The sequence below is a fragment of the Coloeus monedula genome (genome assembly GCF_965178545.1).
Source record: "Coloeus monedula genome assembly, chromosome: 6".
In the NCBI taxonomy this organism is placed as follows: Eukaryota; Metazoa; Chordata; class Aves; order Passeriformes; family Corvidae; genus Coloeus; species Coloeus monedula.
Genome location: NC_138786.1, coordinates 64,033,218 through 64,054,399, shown reverse-complemented (window position 1 = coordinate 64,054,399; position 21,182 = coordinate 64,033,218). Strand labels below are relative to the sequence as shown.

General features: G+C 48.3%; 1 protein-coding gene across 2 annotated transcripts in view; it reads left to right on the top strand.

Moving 5' to 3' along the window:
- The window catches only part of TOGARAM1 (TOG array regulator of axonemal microtubules 1), a 39,597-nt gene that overhangs the window by 4,923 nt on the left and 13,492 nt on the right, over positions 1–21,182 (top strand). For both annotated transcript variants that reach the window (XR_014226503.1, XM_082283707.1), the window contains exons 2-12: positions 2,495–2,615; positions 3,115–3,249; positions 3,822–4,118; positions 5,281–5,585; positions 12,465–12,697; positions 14,668–14,768; positions 15,425–15,505; positions 15,773–15,918; positions 16,713–16,887; positions 17,015–17,149; positions 19,308–19,455. Coding sequence is in view for 1 of the 2 variants with exons in the window: in XM_082283707.1 (XP_082139833.1) it covers positions 2,495–2,615; positions 3,115–3,249; positions 3,822–4,118; positions 5,281–5,585; positions 12,465–12,697; positions 14,668–14,768; positions 15,425–15,505; positions 15,773–15,918; positions 16,713–16,887; positions 17,015–17,149; positions 19,308–19,455 (1,877 nt within the window). In the remaining variant the exon portion in view is untranslated. The remainder of the gene's footprint in view (positions 1–2,494; positions 2,616–3,114; positions 3,250–3,821; positions 4,119–5,280; positions 5,586–12,464; positions 12,698–14,667; positions 14,769–15,424; positions 15,506–15,772; positions 15,919–16,712; positions 16,888–17,014; positions 17,150–19,307; positions 19,456–21,182) is intronic.

The following is a 21,182-nucleotide window of genomic DNA, read 5'->3' as shown; positions in this document are numbered from 1 at the left end:
GTTAACAATTCCTGTGGTGGATGGATTCAGGTATTTTCCAGTATTCATGGAATTTAAAGGAAATCCCTTTCTTTTGAGAAATCCCTTTGCTGGGATCTGTCATCTACTCCAGGGAAGCATCTGGCAGCCTTGGGTTTGCTTTATTTCCCACCACCCTCAAGCCTGTGTTTAGTGAATTTGCAATGCTGTAATTATAATTTGTGTACAAGGAAGCAGAGTTTTCACTCCTGGAGCTGCGATGGGAACAGCTGAGCGAAGCTGCACAGTCATGGCAGTGTTGGAATTTGCTCCTTCTGCACATATTGCTTTATCTGTAGGCAAAAACGGGATGAAAGTTTATCCTGTACCAGCTCCTAAGCAGAAAATTCCCACAATCCCAGCCAAAACCAGGCTGTGGTGATTTGTACAAGGAATATTTCATTATGGACTGGAGGATATGTGGATGGAAAATGTTTGCTGATCACAGGAGCAGGAATGCCAAGGTCTCACCTCTTTTATGCCAGCTTGTCATTACCTGGAATAATCCACTTCATTTTCCTGCTGTTCTTTTCCTCCTGTGTCCCTCGGAGCCTGGTTTGGATGGAGGCTCCCGAAGTTTTTCCTTGTGTGCTTTAAGCACTTGTCCCAAAATCCTTCCAGGGAGAGCCTAATCCCTGCAGGGTGATTGAAAACCTTTAGCTCTGGCTGTCAGGGAATTTTGATGTCAAGTTTTCAGCTTTTGGGCATTTTGGTGGCTTTGCTTAGGATGCTTCAGGCTGGAGGCTGGGACATCAATCCCACTGGAGCCTGGGAAATGCTGGCAGTAAATCCGAGCATGGTTTTGTAAGCAAAACCAACATTTTGGCCAATTTGTTAAGCACAAAACCCCTCCCAGGCCCAGGGAAGTGTTTCCTCCAGGAGCTGATGTCCACGTCTGTCCCTCTGGGAATTGCTTTTTAAAGCACTGGATGGAAAACCAGGGAAGTTGCTGCTTCCCTTATTTACTTCCTGTCACAGGTACCCACGTGTGAGTGAAAGTTTCCATTTTTAAGAGGAACAGTCAAAAAAGAATTGGGAATATGTAATTAAAAAGTTTGAATTGGAAAGTTTATTATTCCAAGAGGAGTCTTGTTGGTAGGATATGGAGATGGAATTCTCTTGGCTTGGATGTGTCTGTGGCGTCTCCTCTTTACTTGGAAAGGACCTGGAGGTTTTGTTGGAACTCTGAGGTTTTTCTCTATTTTCCACAACCAGTTCTATTTTTCAGCTCCTCTGTGACACAGTAAATGTTATAAGGAATTAAGGACAATTAGTTTGTGCTCATTGTCATGATTCTCATCCCAATGAGAATCCCATCCATTCCTTTGCTTCATTTTGTGATGCCTTTGTGAAACTCCATTGCAATATTAATTAACCCCTCAAAGACGTTCAACCAGAGCCTTTGGCTGCTGTTTGTGTGTCCCAGGCACTGAATTTGGCAGACAATCTGTTCAGTCACCCTGAGGTTTCTCCTGGAGCAGGGAAGGTTTGGGACATCTGGGAGCTATCCCAGGGCTCTCTCTCTGTCCAGCACAACCTGGGCTGTGTGGGCCAGGCTGGCTTTAGGAGATAATGGAGTTATAGGCTCATGGGAAGCTGCAGTTCCATATTCCAGGAGTTTTCCCAGTCTGAGAACCCATCTTTGTGGTGAACTGAGAAATTCAGTGAAATAAAAGAAGAAAATATACTTATAAACATGTTGTGGATGTGTTAGACTACAGATTCCCCCATTCACCAGGGGAATTGGGATAAACACCGAATTTGGAACACCAGGATGTTGGATAAAGGAGTTTTGAGGCTGAACCTGGTGCTGCTCCTCCCACTACTGAATAAATAAATATTTCCATTTCTGCTCAGACTCTTCTGTGTGCAGCCTTCTTTGTGAAAGAGGAGAGCAGAGTAAATACAGCCTGGGAATGATTTAAACCACTGATTTTACTAATTAAATCAGAAATTTATTTAAAGTATTACCTTTTCTTTGCTAAATACTGGTATTATTGATAATTTCTCCCTACCTGTGGCCAGTTCTCAGTAAAAGCTGCTGGTGTTGCCAGGTACAGCTTTTAGACTGACTCTGGCCTGTGTGGTTTGCAAGAAACTGTTCCATTCTGGGATTTTGGGGTTCTGTTGTCTGTTTAAACCCTTCCCCATCTAAAGCACATAATTCAAAAGGTCAGTGTTTAATTTCTAAAATTTAATTTTTAAAATAGTGCAATTCTCTAGCAGTTAATTTTCTTGGGCTTTTTTTCCCCCTTTCAGTGTGAGTAGTTTTAACCTGTATTTTAGTAAGACCTGGAAAACAGCTAAAATGCTTGAAGTATTTGAAAATTGGGTAGCTGGGAAAGTAAAACTTGTATCAAAATGTTTGTCATTGTGCTGTTTGCCCGGAGCAGGACTGTGCTTTCGTTTCACACACAGTTTATTTTGCTTTTCCCTACAATTCTCTGCATCCAATGATTTCCTTCACTCCCCGAAGCTCCGGCCCTCCCAAGGAATCCCAGCCAGTGAAGAGTTATTTTTCAGCAGGAAAAGAGCTTCCAGGACTTTATTGCAGCCCAGTGTGGAGCTGAACTCGGAGCCTTCTGCCCGTGGTGCTGGTGAGTGGGGGCACAGGGACGTGCTGGAGCTGCCCAGGCAAAACAGATTTTAGTGCTTTAGTAGCCACAAGGGTCTGAAAAGCCTGGGCAAGACCAGACCTGAGTGATTGTGTCCCCGTGGCCCTGGGTTCTGTCCTTGTCCCTTTGAGGAATCCTGGCCTTGCCAAGTTTGCTCGCTCGCCGTGGTTTGGGTTTTAAGGTGTTTGCTCCCCTTCACTGTCACAAACTCAAAGAGGGGATTGTTCCAGGGGGTTCTTTCACCTCCCTGCAGTTCCCAGCTGGAGCAGTGCCCTGGAAGAGTGGCCAGTCCTTTTCCCTTTTTCCCTCCGAGCTGCTCTGTGAGGTTGCTTAGAGACTCTGGAATTAAGTACTCGGAGTGTGTTTGGGTTTCACACTCAGAGCCACACGGAGTCTATTCCCGATGAAGTATCAGTGGATATTCTCTGGTGGACACCACGTGTGAAATATTGATTTAGTTCTTTGTGTTCTCTTTTGAAAGGTGCTGTGGGCTCTCATCAGCCCCAGATTTCAGGGAAATGTGGGACACTTGGATACCCACAGGCACGTGGGAAGAGTGGCAGTGTGGACTCTGATTTACAGCTTTTGGGATTAAATAACTGTCAGCAGGACAAAGGTATGTGGCTTCTGCCAGTGGCCGAAGGCAGGGCATGTCACTTTGGAGTTGTCTCTTTGTTCCTTTGCTTCCCTAAGAAATGAAAACTGTTACTGAAAGGTTGTTCAGTCCCTCTCCAGATGGCTCCTCCTGTGTAATTTAATTTGTGGTTGTTAATTTCCAGCCCCACCTTTGATCTCTGGCTGTGTCGGGGTGTTAGAGCAAAGGTGCTGCTGTGGGAGAATCAGAGCAGTGTTTGATCTACTTGCATCACTCTTTTGTTTGAACTAGAGTTCTCCAAAACATGCCAGAGAAATCGTTTTAAGGCTTAAACTCACATTTGGAGGGGGAGTGCAGTTTGCAGAATGAAGTTGTTTGGTTTGTCTGCTTGCTTGGGCAAAGCCTTCAGGCTTTGGCTGCCTAATGGTGCTTTATTTCATGGGACATTATCCTAATGATGTATCATTTCACTGGAAATTATTTTTATGGTGCATTATTTCACTGGAAATCATTCTTGTGGTGCATTATTTCATTATAAATTATTATTACAAAAGCCGGTTACCACAAGTACTGTTCTCTTTTCTTTTGTTCAGTTTGTTCCAGCCTCAGTTTTTCCAGCAAGACCCAGAGAAGTTTTTGCACTCAGGCAGAGCCCACCGTGTCCTTCCAAGGTCCCAGTGCCAGCCAGGGCACCTTCATCCTGCCCTCCTTCCCCCTGTCATCCCCCAGGAACAGCCCCAAGCACCTCTCCTCCCCAGCTGCCTCCCCGAGGAAGTCCCAGGAGGATCCCATGAGCCTCTCCAGCTCCTGGCCTCTCAAAAGCTTCGAAGGGCTGCCTAAGCCTGGGTCCCAGAAGCAGCTGCTCAGCCAAAAGCCAGGAGAAAACACAGGTGGGAATGTTCTCAGTGTGATAAAAAGGGATTTGGGGGTTGTATTCTGAGTGATTTTTCAGTGGTCAGAAAATCCACAGAGGCAGGTGGGAGGGAATTGGGCAGTGCCCCAGGTACAGTTAGGAATGGGAGGGGTGGATTGATTGATTGATTGATGGCTTCACTGGTCACATCCCTGCAGGCTTCTCCTCAAAAGTGGAGCCTTTGGCTTTGTCATAAAGCAAAATATGCTGCAGCTCTGCTTTTCTTCCCAGCAACATCTCAGGGGCTTCAAACTGAGCTAAAACAAACCCCCAGAGGAACACTTTTAGGGAAAGTCAGTACAGAAACACCTGTTAGTGTTCATACCCTGGTTCATACACATGCAAGAACAGGGTTACTCAGTGTATTTTGTCTTTTTGCTTCTTTATTTGATCATGGAATCCCAGAATGGTTTAGGTTGGAAGAGACCTTAAAACTCATCCAGTTCCAACCCCCTGGGTAAAAACAGCTTTGCTCTCTGTCTTGGTTGATTCCTAATCACTCAGGAGGCTTCTGAAACAAAGTAACAGTTTCCACACCAAATTTTGCACAGATTAAAGAAGCCTGTTGGAAACTTCATCTTCACTGAGACCCATATTTTTGTGCATGTGTGGAAAATTTCCAGCTGAATGCTTTGGGAATTGCCTGTCCTTCAATGTGACTCTGCCTTGTAGATGTGTTTATCACTTGCTTTATTATTGTATTTATTATTTATTATTGTATTTATCACTTATCAGGTTTTGTATACGCATTTTGATTTTTTTCTGGTTCTTTGGAGTACCTTTGTTGTTACAGCAGCTTCCAGGGGAGTGTGGAGATGAGTGTTTTTCTCTTAATGAAGAAAGTTAATTACTTTTTAAAGGGACTAAGGACATGTGCATGGACTTTGATGATCCTTGTGGGCCTCCTCCAGCTGAGGATATTTTGATTCTGTGTTGGGATGCACATGCATGAAACACTGATTTATATTTTCCTAAAGGAAGGAGACACTAAAAGTGGAATAAATTGGTACCTGAGCCTGCACAAGTGTGTTTTTAACACTCATTCCATGGCACAAGGGGTTTTGTGGACACAGAAGTGAGATATAGAGTTTGTCCTGGTGCTGTCCCTGCCCAGCCCTGACAGTCCCTGTGTGTTTCAGGGGATAGCCCGCTGGAGAAGCCCTCCCTGCCTCTGGAGAAGCCCTCCCTGCCTCTGGAGAAGCCCTCCCTGCCTCTGGAGAAGCCCTCCCTGCCTCTGGAGAAGCAATCCCTGCAGCTGAGGGCCCCCCTGGGGAGACCCCCGGTGCCCCAGGGGAGGCTGCGAGGGGCCCGGCCCGTGCCCCCCATCCCGCGCCTGCCCAGCCCCAGGGAGCCCCCCGGGACCAGGGATGGCAGCGAGGGCACGGAGCTGGCAGCAGGGCTGGCAGAGCTGCACGTGGAGCCTGAGGACGTGGACCAAGAAGAGGTGGGTGAAATGTGAAAAATGCACTTTCACAGTGTTGTCCCATCCCTGGAGGCATTGAAGGGTGGATGGGGCTTGGAGCAGCCTGGGACAATGGAAGGTGTCCCTGCCCATGGAACAAGGTGAACTTGAAGGTCCTTTCCATCCCAAACCGGTCTGGGATTCTGTGACTTCCTGGATTTGCCTTTTTGTCTGTACCTTCCATCCTCTGGTTCCCACTTGTGAAGGGTCCTGACCCCCAAATGTCCTCCCAAAATGGGGGAGAAAGTCCTTGCCAGGAGTAAGAGATGAACAGGACTTTTGCATCTTCTCGGCCTTCAGGCTGTTTATTGTATCTTATCAGTAACTTACATGCCAACAACACAGCGTGAAGCAGAGCAGATACCAAAAGGCAAATGCAGGAAAACTCAAGGCCTTTTAAAGGTAAACTGACCAATGGTCACTAAAAGTGTACATTGTTTTGACTCTTCCACCAATGCCTAATGAACTGTCCTGTCACACAGCCTGTGCTGCAGCCTTTCCTCACCAATCACTCTGTGCTACCAACACTGCAGAAAATGGAGTAGGTGAAGAAGAAGGAAGAGACCTGACAAACCACAGGGATCCTCCATCTTGCCTTCATCTACTTACTGTACTACTAAACCTAAAATCTCTAAATTTTTCACCCTGTAACAAACTATGTATTATACTACCAGCTAACTCCCACCCTTGTAGATTCTAATTCATCCCAGAGCCTTGGCAGCCCTCTCCATGGACGAAGGTTAAAACCAGTGTTTTCCAGGGGGGCTGGGCCCCTCAGGACAGGCAGAGAAACACTCCCTGCACTTTGTGTTCCACCATCTCCCCCTCCTGTTTGAACCATGAACACTGCTTTAACTGCTCTGTTAGAACATTTTTGGATACACTGAAGCAGACAATGCACAAATACTGTGATAACTAAAATGACAATCAAAACGTACACACCCCATTTCAAAAATTCCCTCCATACTGGAGTGAGGCTTAACCAATCGGACAGATCATCCAACCATGATCACAGCTTCTGCATGTGGGATGAAAGATGTTGATCATCAGCTGCAAGCTTTTGGCAGTTCAGGTCTGTGTGCTTGCTTCTCTGCTTCCAGGGGTGTCCGGGTATTCCTGTGGCTTGTAGGGCTTCCCGTTCTCTGAAGGAATCCACTTTGGACCAGCACCTCTAGAGACACAAGCGTACCCTTTGCCCCAGGTTATTAGTTGAAATGCACTTTCAATTTTCCCTCTCTCTGGATTTCTAATCTAAACCAAAGGGTTTGCCTTTAACTTTGCCTATATGGTGTTGGAAAAATGTCTAATTATTGGTGAATTGGATTCTGCAAAAGAACTGTTTAAAAAATTTGACGTACAGCGCTTTATTCAAGCGCATTTGAGGCATAGCTTCTGCCTCCCCCTTTTTTTGTTTATCCAAAAGGAATTTTAAAGTGATTGCTTATGATTGCTTACCCTGTAGGAGAACGAGGAATACCGAAGAAGTGATGTGCACCCCAACTCATTAAGAATTTATGTAGCTCTTTTGCTATGTAAGCTGGATCATTGTCTGGTTTTATTTCTCGAGGAACACCTAATGATGCAAATGCTTGCAGAAAATGCTGACATGCATGTTTCACTGTTTCTCCTGTGTGCAAGGAAGCAAAAACTGCATTGGAAAATGTATCCGCTGGCAGATGGATATTTTTGTATTTTCCAAAAAATGAGTATTTGGCATTTGCCACTCTGTCAAGGGCCTTTTGAGCCTCAGGAGTAAGAGTCCTGGGAGACATGATGTCACAGTCTCCTCTTAGCAAGTCAAAAACTGGAGCAAATTCATCATTGGTGGTCTCCAAAATCAGCCTGATTCAGTTCATTTTCCCTAAGAGCTGCTGTAGACTTTGCAGGTTGTTGATGCAGGTTCGAATCGCTGCATCTTGCGCTGTGATTCGGTGCTCCTGCGTTCTCTGCAGACTGGGCAAAACCTTGTGATGTCTCCAAATTTTTCACACCTGAAGCACGTCCTTCTTGAGAATTTTGTGGCCACCACTTCTGTGGAGTTACTTTGTTGTAAATCTGGACAAAGCGCTGTGAGAGTTTTTGAAAGGAGTTTTCTGATTTCTTGTCCCAAAATGCTTGCTTGGATTGTTGCAATATGCTCAGGTGTGCCCACCTCGCTGCATGCCTCTATCATTTCAGTCACGCTTGGTAGACCAGGCATGGCACTGATTATACACTTGCACTCTGCATTAGCGTTTGCAAATGCAAGACCTTGTAGCAGATGTGGTTTTGCTGCTTCATCACTGACTTGTCTGTCCAAGGCTTGCTTGAGACAATCGACAAATGAGGTGAAGGACTCAGAAGGACCTCGTTTTACTTTTGTGTAGGCGCCTTCTGGGGTTCTGTCTGGTGGAATTTCTAAGATTGCGTTTTGCGCTGCTTCTTTCATGTCCACAAGCACATTTCGAGGCAAGAGCACTGCCTGATCTTCTGGTCTGTCGTGAGGTTCATCCCCAGCCAATTGCTCCAGTGTGAGAGCTGCTGCGGTCCTCCCGTGTATCTTCCTCTCAGCTTGTGAAGCGCTCTCCTCCATCCTGCCTCCCACAGCAGGAGTTGTGTGTCCGTAAAAATTATTGAGGCAATGTTCCTACAGTCAAAAGGTACCAAATCGTAATTGTTAAATGTGCCTCTTAAAAGCTGTTTAAAGTATGGGCTTCCCGATCCATCGTTTCTCAGTGTGTCCATTAAATCTTTGATGACTTGATAATCCAGAGGTTGCCATGCAGGATTCTGATTGTGTCTCCCATATGTCACTGGCAGTACGATATTATCTGTTCCTGCCATAGCAAAGTCTCTCTCTTTGACTCCTTTTTTCCTGATGCTTGCCCAGTCTGTTAAACCGGACGTATGTCTTGAAACATATTTGTTAAATATCCTTGCCAGGATGCAGTTTCTTCTTGACTGAAGAATCCATGCATCCCATCTCCTCTTCCCTCTCCTGGCTGAGGAGTGGGGAGGGGTATCTGTAGTGGTGCACCGTGAGGAAGTAGGGATGGGATGGCTGAAGCCACCATTGCCGGAACGGTAGGTGGCATTGATGTAGACACAGAAGGAATATTTACAGTGGATGCAGGTAGGGGCCTGCCATCGTCTTCCAAGGATGAGGGTTGGGGACCCAGTGCACGATGTTGAGGTAGAAGTTCTCTAGCACATTCCACAGGTTGGAGAAAAAGCTGACGTACAAAGTCTTTTGAAAATTGAAATTGATGTTGATGTGTCGAGGAGGTGGAATGTTGTTGTTGGAAGTGAACTCCAGGAATGGGCATTGAAGAAACTGGAGTGGTACTTGTTACAGTATAAAAATAAGGTGAACCTTGCGATGATCTAGGAATGCCTTGTGAGGCTGTGATGGTTACGATATTTTCATCACCGAGGTGTTGAGCAGGTACTTGTGGTTGTAAGAGTCCTATAACGTCAGCTGAATGATCTTCAGTAGTTTGCAGAGGATGTGCTGTAAATGATAGGTCTCCCTCCGAGACTTCCCGTTTAACCGGGACAATATTTATTTTATCTTGTTCTCCTGGTGAACGAATAGAAGGAAACGTGGTGAAATTTGGCCTTGGCTGCGTTGGCGGCGTCGGCTTCGATTCCGCGGTGTCGAATCTGAAATACGATTGAGTTTGCTGCAGTTCTCGCGCTGTTCCACCGGGAGGCGCTGCCGCCGCACGCCCTCCCTGCCGAGGCTCCGGTGCGGGTTTGCCATGGACGGCCCGGGGCGCGGGCAGAGGCGGGACGGGACCGGGACCGGGGCTGGGGCTGGAACCGGGACCGGGACCGGGGCTGTGCCGGGGCTGGAACCGGGACCGGGGCTGTGCCGGGCCTGGGGCTGGGACCGGGGCTGGGGTTGGAACCGGGACCGGGGCTGTGCCGGGGCTGGGACCGGGACCGGGGCTGGGGCTGGAACCGGGACCGGGGCTGTGCCGGGGCTGTGCCAGGGCTGGGGCTGGGGCTGGAACCGGGACCGGGGCTGTGCCGGGGCTGGGGCTGGGACCGGGACCGGGGCTGGGACCGGGACCGGCCCGAGCCCGAGGCTGTGCCGGGGCTGGGACCGAAGCGCGGCGGGGCGGGGTGGCCCAAACGGGGAAGAGATGCAGCGTGAGACGGAGGAATGGCAGCGGCGGGGTAATCGGTAGAGACGGGAACCTCGCAGCCCGTGGCGCGCTGTAGGAGCCGAATTCGGAAGTGGGCTGGAGAATGGGAAGCGGGAGCGCTCCGGGACCGTCCCCGGTTGCGAGGGACGGCAGGAGCGGTCAGCGCTGCCCCGATGCCGCCTGCGCTGTCGGAGGAGCGGGCTGACGGCTGCGGGCTGACGGCTGCGGGCTGACGGCTGCGGGCTGACGGCTGCGGGCTGACGGCTACCGAGCCGCTCGGGGAAGGGGGCCGGCAGACGCCGCTGGATGTGCCCCTGTGCCTTGGGAGGGGGCGCGGGGGAGCAGGGACGGCGAGGGCTGTGAGACCACGCTCTCGGAGACGAGCTCCGCTGTTCTGGAGGCAGCAGGAGCCACGGAAAGGGAAGAGTCAGCCCCCTCCCTTTCCCTCTGAGCACGCGTGGTCGGAGAGAGTTCGAAAAAAAATGGTATTATGTTCCTCTGTGGGAGCGATTACAAGTTTTAACTGCGGGTCTGGGACGAGACGCTTTTTTTGGTTTTACTGCGGCTTCCCCCCCGCCTTCTACCGATCCTCCCGCCTGCAGGCACGGGTCATCATCGTCCGCACTTAGAAGGGCGGAGATTTTGTCCCCTATTTCGGGCGGGGTGTCTTCCCCCGGAGCTGGGAGGGGGGTCTGAGGAGCCCCTGCCGCTAGCAGAGGCTTTTGGGCAGTTTCTGCAGCAAGTTTAGAGGTTCCAGATTTTAGTGGAACGGTTTGGAGGTCCTGGGGAGTTTGCAAAGCCTCTTTTTCAGGAGAAGTGGATGTTTTTGCCTCCTGTATCACTTCATAAAGTACTCTCCCAGGTGATAATAAGCTCGTGGCACGTTTGTCATTTAAGGTTGCTAAATGATATAATAGCATATTTACATTTTCCAAAAAACCTGGATCGAAAAGATCCTTTACTGTAACATTTGGGTATTTCTTTTTTATCCAGGATACCAAGGTTTCTAATTGCTTTCTTGTTATAGTTGCTGGGTGTTTCTTAATCATCGATTCTAAGTTATTGGGAACATCGGTCTCTGTTTTCGAGAGACCCCCTCCCATTTCTAGTTTTGGACAGCTTACCAGCTCTCAGTTGTTTCTTTCGCTCCTTGGAGTCCCAGTCCGGGCTGTGGCCAGCAGGTCACGGCGTTCTGGTCCCTGTGCACCGGTTCACGAGGTCCTGGGCTTCCAGTTCTGCCTCCGGAGGTATTTTGGTTTTGGCTGTTGGCTGCTGTCCAGTGAGCTCCTGGCAGGGTCCGCCCCAGTGAGGGCACCAGATGTGAAGGGTCTTGACCCCAAATGTCCTCCCAAAATGGGGGAGAAAGTCCTTGCCAGGAGTAAGAGATGAACGGGACTTTTGCATCTTCTCGGCCTTCAGGCTGTTTATTGTATCTTATCAGTAACTTACATGCCAACAACACAGCGTGAAGCAGAGCAGATACCAAAAGGCAAATGCAGGAAAACTCAAGGCCTTTTAAAGGTAAACTGACCAATGGTCACTAAAAGTGTACATTGTTTTGACTCTTCCACCAATGCCTAATGAACTGTCCTGTCACACAGCCTGTGCTGCAGCCTTTCCTCACCAATCACTCTGTGCTACCAACACTGCAGAAAATGGAGTAGGTGAAGAAGAAGGAAGAGACCTGACAAACCACAGGGATCCTCCATCTTGCCTTCATCTACTTACTGTACTACTAAACCTAAAATCTCTAAATTTTTCACCCTGTAACAAACTATGTATTATACTACCAGCTAACTCCCACCCTTGTAGATTCTAATTCATCCCAGAGCCTTGGCAGCCCTCTCCATGGACGAAGGTTAAAAACAGTGTTTTCCAGGGGGGCTGGGCCCCTCAGGACAGGCAGAGAAACACTCCCTGCACTTTGGGTTCCAACACCACTGAAAGGAACTTGAGGTGTTAAACAGAGGAGGAATTTCTGACATGAAAAATATTCAGCAAAAGATATTCAGCAAAAAGAGGGAAGAATGCTGCAGCATGAAACTCTTGATATTTATAGATTTCCTTGCTTATTTGTGTAGGATCTCTGCTTGCTGGGCACTGATTGCATGACTTAGAGGTGGTTAGATGGGATATTGGGAAGGAATTCCTTGCTGGGAGGGTGGGCAGGCCCTGGCACAGGGTGCCCAGAGCAGCTGGGGCTGCCCCTGGATCCCTGGCAGTGCCCAAGGCCAGGCTGGACATTGGGGCTGGGAGCAGCCTGGCACAGTGGGAGGTGTCCCTGCCATGGCAGGGCTGGGATGGGATGATCCTTAAGGTCCTTTCCAAGCCATTCCATGGTTCTGTTTCTGTGATGAGCAGATTTGCTGGGAAAAGCCTGAGGTGCCACTGTGTGTGCTGGCAGCCGTCAAACCCCTCCTTTAAATCTACTGAAAACCACGGAGCAGTTGATGCATTTTAGCAGGAATCTGTCCCTGTGCTGTGGGAAGGGCAGCTGGGGTGCAGCAGTGCTGTGAAGTTGTATTTGCTTGCAGGATAATTATTCTTGTGAAATAAAACAAGGAATCATTGTAATCCCACAAAAACCGTGTGAGTGCTGATCACACTGCCCAGCAGTGCCTCGTGCACCCCATGGACTGAGCGGAATACTCAGGAATAGACATTATTTAGCTGAAAAAAGCTTTTTCCCTCTGCAGTGACTCCCCCCTGTCATTTTTTCCCCGCTGTCCAGATGCAGAATTCCCTGAGATCCCTGCGGAACAGCGCAGCCAAGAAGAGGGCAAAGCTGAGCAGCAGCATCGCAGACCTGGAGAGCCCCGACTCCGCTGTGAAACTCGAATTTTCCGGGGACTGCCCCTCCCAGGGCTCCTCCCCCAGCGCCGCCTCCACCGGCGAGAGTGGGATTTATAGCCAGGAATCCCTGAGCTCCCCCGTGGCCGCCCTGCCCCCCAGGAGGAGAGTGATGTGAGTGTCACTTGGTGTCCCCTCAGCCTGGAAATCCCCACACAGCCTTAGTTAAATCATGATCTCAACTGGCACATATTTTATATAGGGTTGCCTTGCTTAATAGCCTGATTTTTCTATGTGAATTATGTTCCTCTCTGAAAATACAAGAGCTGCTTAATGACATTATTCTATTTTTTAATGGCTTTTAACGTGAATTTGCAGTGCCTAGGGCAGGGAGGCAGTGCCAGGGGCAATAAATATTTGATAAAGACTTTCCCTGGCACACCAAGAACATGACCCAGAGCTGAACAGGGGAGTGAGAAGGACAAGAGTGAATAGGAAGGATAAGTTTGGGTTATTACAGCCTGGAAATTGAAGGAGGAATGGCTTGGGTTTGTTGAGAAGAGGAAAACAGTGCATGTGTTTCTTATTGTGGATCGAGAACTGGTTCTATTTATTCCTGAGAGATAATTGTGAATTTAAAATGCCTTTCCAGAGCTCTTCTAAATAGAAATTGTGTGGTAACAACTGCTGCTCTGGTTGTAAAGGGCAACAACCCAGCTGGTTATGAGAAGTATAAACTATTGTTCAATGAAATAAAAAGGAGGTTGAGGAATTTTGCAAATTTCTCAGTCCAAAAAATTTCCTTTTCTGCTCCCAGAGCCCATGATGAAGCTCTTTGTAGCTCTGCTCTGAAGATATTTTTGTGTGTCCTAAAAGAATCTTTTCTAGACTCCCAGAATCCCAGAGCAATTTGGGTTGGAAGGGACCTGAAGAATCACCCAATTCCAAGCCCTGCCCTGAGCAGGGAGCCTTCCATGTAACTGATGTATGACTGCGTGAACAGAACAGAAAGCAAAATGGGGAATGTAAAAAGGAAAGGGGTTTGAGGCAGAAGGAGCCCGGAATGATTCACAAACAGAAGGTGTTCAGTTGTGCAGCCCAGAACTAATTTATATTCACATCCCTTCCCTGTGTGCATTATTGCTGAGTCACATTTTTAAAATAATCTTTAAAATACCACATTCAAGTGCTGGAATCCTTCAGAAGTCAGGGCTGCAGAGTCCTGGGTGTGCTGGTTTGGGCTAAGCCATGCTCTGTACAACGTTGCCATATCCATTACCCCAGTGCTCAATATTTTACTGGATCCTCAGCCAGAGGAGTTCTGAACTAGCCAGGAAGAGAGGGGACATGTGGCAGTCACACAGAGCTGGGAGAAGTGACAGAGTCCATCCCAAATGACACTGAAAGCCTTGGAATGCTCAGAAAAATGCCAGAGAATTTAGCTCTGGGGGTTTGTGAGCACTGGCACAAACGGGCATTGTCTGTTCACAAAATCTGTGCCTGGGCACCAAGAGTGGGGCTTTTGGTGTGTTTGCTTTTGGAAGGGTTTGGTTATCTGCTGATAAACTGCCATGAGTGGTGGGAGCTGGATACAGGAATTAGGGACATTCCTGGAGCAGGGGCCTTCCCTTGGAGCTTAAAAGAGTCTTTGGTTGTGGGGATTGCACTGGCTCTGGGTTCCATCATCTTTCCTATGCAGAGAATCATTTGAAATTTAAAACCATTTAGAAATTGTTCTTGTAGATCAGAGCACTTTCCTGAATGTCTCTGCTGGACATTCTTCACTTCCAGCTCATCCCTGGAAGTGGCAGGAGGATTTGGTCACTGTCCTTGGCCAGGTTGGAACCAGCATCATCAGTCCCCAGGCCAAACAATTCCTTACTTTATGGATGTAGCCTAGATTTATTCCTAGTGTAAGGTTTCCTCATAAGGGCTTTCTTTATGTTGTTCTTCATAATGGACCTGCTCATCAAATAATTCCCACTGAATTCCTTCTCTGCTCAGTGTGAACATTCCTGGAAATACTGGAAATAGTTTTTCCATGGAGAAACTGAAATCTGTTTTTGTCTTTGCTACAAAGTGTTTTTGGCTGGACTTTGACGAGTGTGCAGGACTGTACGTATGAAATGTGTTTATCTGAACAGGTCAGACACTTTCCCAGCACTTGGCAGCAAATCCCACCCTGCAAAATTATCTCCAGCAAGGCCCAGGGACACAGAGGTGGCAGAGCATCACCCTGGCACAGGTATGTTCCTGTCAGCACTCCCCTGAGGGACTGCAGTGGCCCCTTGATGTGGCTGTTCTCCCTTGGCTGGTGAGCCTGCACCCCCTCAGCGCTCACCAAAGGGAATTTCTGGCTGCTCTGGGGCCAAACTGGGGTTTCAGGGTCCTCAGGTGAGGAGTTCCAGGCTTGCAAGCTGCTCATTTCCTGTGGGAACTGAGGTTAAGTGGTGCTGGTGTTTTACCCTCCCAGTGCAGTACAGATCCCTGAAATGGGCAGGGACCAACTGCTTGTGATTATTTGTGTTTCATCAGTTTTGGTGCTGCTGGATGGAGGAAAGGAGCTGAGGGAGCTGTGTCCACAGGCTGTCCCTCCATGCCTTGTGCCCAGTCCCTCTGCAGCTCTTCTGGAGCCCCTTGAGGCCCTGCAAGGGGCTCTGAGCTCTCTCTGGAGCTTTCTCCTCTCCAGGGGAACATTCCCAGCCTGGCTCCAGGCTCAGTGGGGTATGAACATCCTTCATATGAGTATTCAGTAAATCCTGTTGACTTCAGTAACCTGACCATACCCCGGTTCAGGAAGGGATCAGTTCAGATGAGGGCTGATGTTTTGGGAGGTTAAAACGTGCCCCAAAGCATAACCAACATGATTTGTTCTACAGTGAGTGCTTTTTGTGCTTTCAGGCCCTGCAGAGTCAGTGTCTGCTTTTGCACCAAAGAACGACCTGGGCTTCACATCTGAAGATGTTGTTGTTGTTGGTAAAGGTACCACAGACCCAAAATCATCTCCTGTAGCTCTTTGAGTTATGAAATGAGGGGAAATGTGCCTTTTTGGGGTGGGAAACGAACAAATAGATCCATACAATGTTGTAGATTGTTGACAGTCCCCAGTTTAATTGGAATACAAAGAGTTATACATGGAAGTGCTGCAGTTCCTGGATAGACAATTCCAGTCACAGCATCTCTGGAACGAGAAGGTTTAATGTCCCTTCCATCCCAAACCAGTCTGTGACCCCGTGTTCTTCCCCCCAGGTGTTTTTGGGAGCCCTCCTGCCCGAGCTCACATGACCAATGGGGATGACCAGGCTGCCAGGGAGGGAGCTGAGGCAGCCCCAGGGAGAAGCTTCCAGCAGACCAGCACTTCCCACTCCCATTGCCATGCAGAGGATGAAGGAGAGGTAAGCACTGCCCAGCTTGGTGCCATCTCCTCCTGGTCTTGTGGGGGTGAACCCAGCCCAGCACAGCCGCAGTCTCTGTGCTGGGGCAACACGAGATTGATGGGAACAGCCAAAGCCATCGAGCTGCTGCTCCTGGCTTTTCCTCTTGGTGCCACCTGGATGGCAAATGGATGTGCCAGGAGCTTCCCACCATGCTCAGAAATCCCTGGAGAAGGGCTGCAGGAGGGAGTGGAGCTGGAAAATGCCCTCCCTGACTCCCACAGCACGTGCAGATGTGGAAGGAGGGATTGGCTGGGTCGGATCAGGTCCTGTTTTCCCCAGGGATGAATTAATCCAGCTCCATTCCTAAACTTTTCTTAAAAGCCTCCCTGAATATCTGCCCATAACCTGGTTTCCTGAGGAGTGGTGCTGTTTGTTCAATACTCTTTACAAATGGAAATGGAGCAAAATTTATCTGAGTGAAGTGTGACACAAAGTCAAAAAAGATTGAAATGAAACTCTTTCTACAAGCCTTTAAAATAACATTTGAGGAATACTAAAACTTGAAGTTAATGATTAACAATGTCTTAATTTTCTGATTTCCACTGAAGATGTGAACCCTTGGAGGGATCAAAGGAGGAAATAGGGGAATGTATTAAATGTGGCTGAGCTTTCCTGAGGCACAAAAAGTGTCATAAACACATGAGAGAGAAGGGTCAGATCAGAGGAAATCCTAATTTTCCTTGCTGACCTTGGCCAGCATCAAGAACTGGGGCATCAGTTCTGGGCTAGCCTGTGCATGAATTTTGTTGCAGATAAAAGTGACCTTGTCCAAATCTGCTCAGGAGAAGCTGAGGAAGAAAAGGAAAGAAGACAAAGAGGACAACCATAAAGAGCAGCAGGAAGTCAAAGACTTGGAAGGGAAGGAAGAAAACCCTTGGGAAAGGATTAGACTGAGTATGAGTGAACCAGAGAAACTCACAGCAGAAAGTGAGGATGAGGGTTTGCCTTAAATGAATATTCCCTGTTCAATGCTGCTGAAATGGGCTGGAAGTACTGGTTTTTAACTTGGTTCTAATGGGTTTTATTGTAGTCTGGACATTTCCTTCTTTCCTAGGATTTAATTTCTGTGGGGATTTATTGACATCACCAAGAAATGGATCTTTGTCCTTAGAGAATGTGGCCTTGAACCCTTCCCTGAAAAGAACATCCAGTTTGAAGAGGTCAAAGTGTTCATCCTTGCTAGATTCTGGTAAGCTGGGACAGTAAACTCTTAAAATATTTGGGTAGGTGGAGTGGGACAGTCCCAAATTACAATTTATTTGTGCAGTGGACAGTCCTGAGGTGCTCTGGAAGATCAGCACTGTGGGGCTGGGGCTGGAGGGGATTTAATTCCTCATTGGGGATTCAGTTGATGATTTTTCATCTAGAATCTGTTAGGGAGATTCATGAACCATCAGAGGGTTTTTGTTTGATCAGGATCTGAAATGACACAATGCATTAACAGCAAACTGAGTCCCTCCTGTCCCCCAAAACCCTTTTCTGGGTACATTTTGGCACTGAGTCTTTAAAATAAGCAGTAGAAAAATGTTAAAAGCTCCTACTGATGGTGCTTAAAGGTGGCCAGAATTTCTCCAGTGTCTCTTCAAGGTTTATGATGTTGTTTTAGCACACTGTGCATCTGGTTTTGCATTAAACAACCACTACCTTTGTGTTTGTGACTCTCAGAAGTGAAGGTTGTGTGCAAAATCGAATTTACATGAATGAAACGCTGAGTGATTGAGGCTTCCCCATCCCTGGCAGTGCCCAAGGCCAGGCTGGACATTGGGGCTTGGAGCAGCCTGGCACAGTGGGAGGTGTCCCTGCCATGGCAGGGGTGGCACTGGGTGGGATTTAGGATCCTTCCAACCCAACCCATTCTGGGATTCTGTGTCCTTTGGAAAACCTGCTTTCCGTATTGACACTGAACCGTGCTAAATCAAGTCCCTCCTGATGGGAGAGAATTTGCTGAAAGTCCTTGCAAGGAGTTTCAAAGATAAACAGACTTTTCCTGGAGTTTCAATGCTTCCAGATAGTTGTGTATTAAGTCTTATCAGAGGAACAGAGCCATCAGCGTGATCCAGGTACAGCACAGAAGACAGAAAAGCAGGAGTGAGCTCGAGTCATCCAGATTTACACAGCTTTTAAAGATATTTCAACCAATAGTTACTAAAAACGTACATTATTTTCACTTTTCTACCGATTATTCAGTAACACGGGCAGGAACTGCAGAATTCTCTATCCAATCATTCCAAACTACTTTTACTGCAGAACATGGAGTAGTAGAAGAAGGAGAAGAAGGTTTAGAGAACAACAACAATCCTCCATTTTGGTACTTTTTACTCTTATCTATTTACTACAAAGAGAAGCCCAAAACCTCTAAATTTTTCACCCTGTGACAATCTCACATAGTAGTCTATCACCTAATTAGTCTATCACGTAATTAGTCTACCACCTAATTCACACCACTGTATTTTCTAGTTCTTGTCTGACTGTTGGTAATTTTTTCCAAGGTTTGAAGCTAAAACAGTGTTGTTCAGGGAGGCAAGAACCCTTAAAAACAGGCAGAGGAATCCTCTCGGCACTCTGGGTTCCTGCACCGTAGTGTTATGAACATAGATTATATTGGCTTCTTGCAAGTATAAAGGTAGATATTATATAATCTTAGAAGTGCTTTTTGCTGTGTGGATGTAGTTTTCTCTCGTTTTAACAAGAATGTTAGCAAGTGTGAGCAAGTAAGATAACCTCCAAGCGAGCAGAGGATGAGCCCCGAGGAGCTGCTGACCAACACTTTGTCCAGAGAACAAAAGGGCCCAAAGGCTGCTCCGCCCGGAGAACGGGCGGCCAGGAGGGTCCGAGAGCCGCTATTACCGCTCTGCCCGGGGGGCAAAGAGGCCAAAGCTGCAATCAGCCCTGACTGTCTGGGGAATTGAGAGATCCACCCCACCATCGACTCTTACCTAGCGGGCCCAACCCCAAGAATCAAAAGAAATAAAACCGCAAGGCAGAAGACTACGCATGCTCTGAAAAGGCGGACCCAAGGAGTGGCCATGCACAACAGCTCCTGAAAAGTTTGAATATGAATAGAGAACAGACAGTAAAAATGGTATAAAAAGGACTCACCTCGAGCATCAGGTGTGCTCTTGGCAGAGCGCCAAGGCACCCGGCCGTTATCCCTTTGCTTTATTTTATGCGTCTCTTCTTGTCTCTCTATTAAACCCTTTAAATTCTCACAGGGGAGTGCAGCTCGTTTTCCGCAGCAGCAGCATTTTGCAGCTGGCTCTGCGCTGTGCCCTGCTCTGGCTGGCACAGCGTGCAGCGCTGCTGATGCTCCCTTCCCTTCCCTTCCGTTCCCGTTCCCGTTCCCGCAGAGGAGCCGTGCCCGGCGCCGCGGGGCCGCTGCCGGGAGCCGCCGCTGCCGCCGAGCCCCGAGGTTCTGGACCCCGCCGAGCTGCAGCCCTTCCCCAGGCCCGACACGGCGCTGGCAGAGGCGCTGGCACTGCTGAATGACCAGGACTGGTGCGTGCACATTATACCTTTTTATACCCAGGGGCCTGGGCACGGTGGGCAGCGGGGGAAATCTCTGTAAAATGCAGAGAAGTGGGTGCAATGTTAAAAAAACAGTGAGGGGGGGCTGTGGGTGAGAGAGGAGAAGAATGGGGGAGTTCGGTGAGATTTGAGATTAAAGGAACTTTGAAGGGCCAGTTCTCAGCCCTCATTTACAGAGACTTGGAGGGTGTGAGTTTAAGGACTGGAGAGGCCCCACAGACACCTTCCTGGTGTTTTGTGTGGAATTAGCAGCATGTCCTTGGTGCTTTGTGTGGAGTAGAAGCTCTTCCTTGGTGCTTTGTGTGGAACAGAAGCTCTTCCTTGGTGCTTTGTGTGGAGTAGAAGCTCCATCCTCGGTGCTTTGTGTGGAATAGAAGCTCCATCCTCGGTGCTTTGTGTGGAATAGAAGCTCCTTCCTTGGTGCTTTGTGTGGAATTAGCAGCATGTCCTTGGTGCTTTGTGTGGAGTAGAAGCTCTTCTTTGGTGCTTAGTGTGGAATAGAAGCTCTTCCTTGGTGCTTTGTGTGGAGTAGAAGCTCCATCCTTGGTGCTTTGTGTGGAGCAGAAGCTCCTTCCTTGGTGCTTTGTGTGGAGTAGAAGCTCTTCCTTGGTGCTTTGTGTGGAGTAGAAACTCCATCCTTGGTGCTTTGTGTGGAGTAGAAGCTCCATCCTTGGTGCTTTGTGTGGAACAGAAGCTCCATCCTTGGTGCTTTGTGTGGAGTAGAAGCTCCATCCTCGGTGCTTTGTGTGGAATAGAAGCTCCATCCTTGGTGCTTTGTGTGGAGCAGAAGCTCCATCCTTGGTGCTTTGTGTGGAGTAGAAGCTCCATCCTTGGTGCTTTGTGTGGAGTAGAAACTCCATCCTTGGTGCTTTGTGTGGAGTAGAAGCTCCATCCTTGGTGCTTTGTGTGGAGTAGAAACTCCATCCTTGGTGCTTTGTGTGGAGTAGAAGCTCCTTCTTTGGTGCTTTGTGTGGAATTAGCAGCATGTCCTTGGTGCTTTGTGTGGAGTAGAAGCTCTTCCTTGGTGCTTTGTGTGGAGTAGAAGCTCTTCCTTGGTGCTTTGTGTGGAGTAGAAGCTCTTCCTTGGTGCTTTGTGTGGAGTAGAAGCTCTTCCTTGGTGCTTTGTGTGGAGTAGAAGCTCCATCCTTGGTGCTTTGTGTGGAGTAGAAGCTCTTCCTTGGTGCTTTGTGTGGAACAGAAGCTCTTCCTTAGTGCTTTGTGTGGAATAAAAGTGTCTCCTGACTTTGGAATGTGGTTACAGAGCTGCTGCCTTCAGTCTGGGGAAGGAAACAGATCCTTTAATCTCCACTGGTGCCAGCTGGGAGCAGAACTGTGGGACACAGCTGAGAGGCTGCTGTGCTAAAACATCCCACAGGAAAGAGTTTCCTGCATTATTTCCTGGCTGGCAGGGTGGGCAGGCCCTGGCACAGGGTGCCCAGAGCAGCTGGGGCTGCCCCTGGATCCCTGGCAGTGCCCAAGGCCAGGCTGGACATTGGGGCTGGGAGCAGCCTGGGACAGTGGGAGGTGTCCCTGCCATGGCAGGGGTGGCACTGGGTGGGCTTTGAGATCCCTTCCCACCCAAACCACTCCATGATTTCTCATTGCTTTATTTTACTATCTAATTTGTTTGCTATTTGATTCCTTAGAATTCCACACTTTAATATTTTAATGAAAATTTTCAAATGGATGGAATTTAA